Source organism: Peromyscus californicus, unplaced genomic scaffold, assembly GCF_007827085.1.
Source record: "Peromyscus californicus insignis strain IS unplaced genomic scaffold, ASM782708v3 Scaffold_5__1_contigs__length_169319896, whole genome shotgun sequence".
Taxonomy (NCBI): Eukaryota; Metazoa; Chordata; class Mammalia; order Rodentia; family Cricetidae; genus Peromyscus; species Peromyscus californicus.
In genome coordinates, this window is record NW_026294573.1 from 115069829 (window position 1) to 115075035 (window position 5207).

At 40.3% G+C, this 5207-nt stretch overlaps 1 protein-coding gene across 1 annotated transcript; it reads left to right on the top strand.

Moving 5' to 3' along the window:
* The first annotated feature begins 4689 nt into the window (after nucleotides 1–4689).
* On the top strand, nucleotides 4690–4994 carry LOC128095994 (COP9 signalosome complex subunit 9-like). Its single transcript, XM_052715032.1, has one exon. It carries the CDS (start codon nucleotides 4690–4692, stop codon nucleotides 4861–4863), a length of 174 nt encoding a protein of 57 aa, XP_052570992.1. The 3' UTR covers nucleotides 4864–4994.
* The last annotated feature ends 213 nt before the right edge of the window (nucleotides 4995–5207 follow it).

Sequence of the window (5207 nt, forward strand, 5' to 3'; positions counted from 1 at the left end):
AGGACCAGGATACACTCAGAATAGCAGAGAAGGAAGTGGAAAGTGCCCTGGCGAACAGATGACAGAAGACCTCCCAAACCACCTTTGGATTACCCGTGGATGCTGTTTAGGGAAGAGAAGCCAAACCCTTCCCAGTGCAGCTCGCTGCAACGAACAGTAGAACACTGAGCTTGATCTTGGAGTTGGTTTGCTGTTTTTCTTTGTTCACATCGCCTTTGTATATTCTCCTCTCATAAGCAATGTCCTACCCCACCCAACCTCTAGACTTAGGCATAGTTTTCTCAGGAAACATGCCTTGAGATCCTGAATCCAACGGTGCTTGAACTGCCTTCTATCAAAGCTAGAGTTCCTGCATATTTCCTTTGTTGTTGGGGAAGTCATTGTCAGTCCACTAACGAACACGGCTTTATTAAATAGTGTGTGTATATTTGTTCTTAATTACGCTATCCTCATCTTACGTTTGATAAGTGCCATAAACAGTATCAAATGTAGGTTAACAGAAGAACCAAGTGTGTGGAGTTCTACCTCTCATTCTCCCATTTCCCAGCAGATCATCTGAGCTGCAGAGAAGCTAAAGGATTTATTTGCCCAAGTCTCCTTAGTTCTAGTCAACTGTAAACGACACTTGTCTCCTCCAGGTCACCTACTCATTGTACATCTAAACCTACAATTATGTAATCAAGTATGTCTTTCATTGCATTAATCATACTAGAATAGTTACCCTCTAGTGGAAAAGAATATGAATAAAAAGAATTTGAATAACCCTCCCTCCCCCATTCTTTAAAATCTTATCAAATAGCACAACAGTAGAGGATGTCATACCACAGAGTTCAGTTTCTCTGTGTGGAAGTATCTCCTTGAAAATCCCTCCTGATGTATTATCCAGTCTGAGTTCAAAAGTCCCTAATGTGGAGGCCTTTGACAATACCTTTGGAAGGTTATGTGGCACACAGAAGACCAGCATATACTGCTGAATAACTAGGGTCTCAGTAATGGCTGTCCTTTGTGAGAACAGTTTTTTTTTTCTCTCCCTCTTTTTATTCTTGCCTTTGAATATTCTGTCAGTTGCTCTCTGTATGTATTATGTGAATTGCCTCTTCATAAATCCATTTGACTTACACTGAATTCTAAACACTTTATAAGCAATTGTGAAATATTTGATTTGAATATTTCACCCTTGGGAGTTAGACTCAGCAACACTTTGGGTTTTTTTGTATAGGTAAAAATTTGACGTGGGGGAACCCATCTAATAACCCATCATAACCATTTATGTAATTTACCTGATATACTCAATACATATACATACATATACATATACAATATATGTATTGAGTATACATATAATCTATTAATACACATACATAATAGATTTTTTCATACAATAGATCCTAATTATGGTTTTCCTCCCTCTACTCTTCCCAAATGCTCTCCACCTCCCCTCCCATCCAGATTTAATTCATTTCTGTTTCTCCTTAGAAAACAAACAGGCTTCCAGGGAGAATCAAGAGGGAAGGGGGAGGGGACAGGGAAGAAGTGTAGGAGTATGGAGAGAGAGACAACTAAAATTGAGAGCCATTTGATGGGTATTACGGAAACCGAATACAACAGAAACTTCCTAAAATATATACATATATGAAGGCAATCTAAATGAAATCACCAAATAATTTGGAAGACAGCCTCAATTGGCCATCTATTGTCACCAAATGAGCTTCCAGAACCAGGATTAGGTTACATATAATTGACTTGTAGCCAAAGGGGTCCCATAGGACTCTCCAAACAACCCAGGCTGTTGCCAAGATTGTAGGTTACTCTCTCTAAACTGATAGCAAAGTCCCATTGCTGAAGACAATATGCACATAACTCATTGAACATGGAGAAGTTGAGTGGAACCTACATAGAGCTTTCTCCCCTACCTCCGGTACCTTTGGTATAGGAAGGTACTCTATATGCTACCAAAGGAGAAATGTAAACACCCACCAAACCATTAAACCCTCTGGTCTACAGTTGTGTCCTACCTGCAAGATGTGTTAAGTGGCAAAAAGCTTGTGGAAGCAACCAACCAATATCTGATTTGATTTAAGGCTCACTCCACAAGATGGAACCTGTACACCACACTGCTTGGGTGACCAAGGACCTGAGACTAGATAGTCCAAGGACATAGGGTAAAAACATATACTACTATTGTACTTAAGGAACATATCAATAAAATGACTCCTAATGACTTTCTGCAACACTCATACATCAATATGTTTCTTAGCCATCATCAGAGAAAATTTATCCTCAAGCAAATGAGAACAAATACAGAGATGCACAGCCAGACACTTTGCAGAGAGTGAAAGACCCCAGAGTACTCAGCCCAAAATGGGGAGTCTTCATCAAATTCAATCCCTCAGTGTTTATGGAACCCTGCTTAAGAGGAGGCAGAAAGAGCCAGAGGTGATAGAGAACACAAAGAAAGCAAGGCCCTCTAAATCAACATGCACAAAGCTCGAATGAACTACAGAGAACTGGATGGATCTCTGCCTCCAGAAGGCTAGGATTAAAGGTGTGTGTGCCACCATTTTCTGGACTCGATGTCTATCTAGTAGCTGTTCTGTTCTCTGACCCCAGATAAGAACAATATATTGGGGGACACAATATCACCACACTTAGTCTTCCTTATGGATGTCAGGCCTTTGCTTGGCTTGTTTCTTGCCAGCTTTTCTTAATTTGTCCAATCTACCTTTTGCCTCTGGGCTTTTACCTTCTCTATTCTATATACTTTTCTTTACTTCTTACTCTGTGGCTTGCTCTGCAGGTTGGTGGCTGGCCCTGATGTCCTTTCTCCTCCTTATCTTGCTCTTCAATCTCTTCATCCCAGATTTCTCCTCCTATTTGTTCTCTCTGCCTGGCAGCCCTACCTATCCTTCTCCTGCCTAGATATTGGCCATTCAGCTCTTTATTAGACCAATCAGGTGTTTTAGGCCGGCAAAGTAACACAGCCTCACAGAGTTAAAAAATGCAACATAAAAGAACGCAACACATCTTTGCATCATTAAACAAAAGTTTCACAGCATAAACAAATGTAGCACATCTTAAACTAATATTCCACAACAGATAATACTCAACTTCATATGGAAAAACAAAAAATCCAGGATAGCTAAAACAATCCTATACAATAAAAGAACTTCTAGAGATATAGCTATCCCTGATTTCAAGTTGTCCTACAGAGCTATAGTAATAAAAACTGCATGGTATTTGCATAAAAACAGGCAGTTGGATCAGTAGAATTGAATTGAAGACCCAGACATATATCCACACACCTATGGACAGCTGATTTTGATAAAGAAGCCAGAAATACATAGTTCAAAAGAGAGCTTCTTCAACAACTGGTGCTGATCTAAGTGGATATCTACATGTTGAAGAATGCATTTGGGGATTGATGTGGAAAACTAGTGCAGTGAAATCTATGAAAGTGATTCTAGGGAAGTTTCATAGCAAAGGGGAGGGAGGGGGAGTGTAGAGCAGCCATCTTCTATTGGTAGCCAAGGCTTCCAGCAGTGAGAATGGAATATCAACCCAGCCACATACCTTCAGTTTACAATCTGTCCTGCCTCCAAAGTGTGCTAGGGTAATGATGGTACAGAACATGTAGACATGGTCAGTGAATGACTGGTCCAACTTGAGGCCCACACCTTAAGAGGGAGCCCTCATCTGACACTACCAGAGGTTGGAGAGAGACCCAGGATAGAACCAAACAAGACTGGGAATACAGTTCAATGAAATGATTGCTAGTGATGTTCTGCTATAGTCATAGACTAGTCCTAGCCCAGCCATCAGAGAATTTTCACCCAGCAACTAATGAGAACAGAAGCAGAAACCCACAGCCAAACATGCAGCAGAGCTTGGGCAATCCCAAGGAAGATGGGGGAGGAAGGATTGTGGAAGCCAGGTGTTGAGGACACCAGAAGAACAGAGCCCACAGAATCAGCTAAGTAGGGCTCACTGGGGTTCACAGAGACTGAAGTAATGATCAGGGAGCCAGTATGAGTCTGAGCTAGGTCCTCTGCATATAATTTATGGTTGTGAGTCTTGGTGTTCTTGTGGAACTCCTAACAGTGTGACTGGGGGGTGTCTCCTACTCTTTTGCCTGATCTTGGGACCCTTTTCCTCTTACTTACTGGGTTGCCTCATCCAGTCTTCAAATGAGGATTTGTGTTTAGTCTTATTGTAAGTTGTTATGCTGTGTTTTGTTGATATCCCTGGAAGGTCTGCTCATTTTTTGAAAGGAAACAAAGGAAAAGTAGATCTGAGGGAGAGGGGAGGTGAGGGGGGACTGAAAGAGTGGAGGTAGGGAAAACTTTAGTCATGGTGTAATGTATGAGAGAATAGTAATAATAATAACAACCAAGATATGATATAGAAATGATGAAAAGAGGCAGATTATTAAATCTACTTTAATCCAAAAACAACTGTTAATCTTATATATTTTAAATCAGTATGGACTTTAGTTTATTTTGTTATGCTGTATATATCTTTCTACTTTTATTTAGGGTATTATGTTTATGTTGCTCATTTAAAGGCCAGCCTGGTCTACAAAGTGAGTTCCTGGAAAGGCACAAAACTACAGAGAAACCCTGTCTCGAAAAAACCAAAAAAAAAAAAAAAAAAAAAAAAGTAATATATGGAGTGCAATGCTGCAGCCCCTAGATGAAGCCAGCTGTGGATGAGATGTTCCCCGAGGGTGCCAGGCCCTATGTGGACCTGGCTGAGGTTGGAGGGAGCACTGGCCTCTTGATGGACTTGGCAGCCAATGAAAAGGCAGTTCATGCAGACTTTTTAAATGACTTTGAAGATCTCTTTGATGATGATGAGGTCCAGTGAAACTGTCCAGTCGTATATGCTCCACATTTGTGATGTGTCTCAAATTTCTCAGGACAGAATCAGATGATCATAGAGACCTCACAAAGATCACTAGAAATCAGGACCTGGTCAGCCAAAGAAGGGCTGTGAAGTTACAAAACTTTAGACACACCAAGATAAGATAGATAATTAAGTATTTTCTCTAATTTCATCAAATGCAAATGGATTGGATATGTTACTATAATTCTTACTTATAACTGTTCATGTTTTTCTATATAAAGTTTAAAGTCTTCCTTTTTATTTAGACAAAAAAGGGAAATGCTATGGGATAATGCTCTTGTACACTGTAAAGATTTGTCACTCGA

Excerpts from the sequence above, each read along its gene's own strand:
- LOC128095994 (XM_052715032.1), top strand. The coding sequence starts at position 4,690 with ATGAAGCCAGCTGTGGATGAGATGTTCCCCGAGGGTGCCAGGCCCTAT.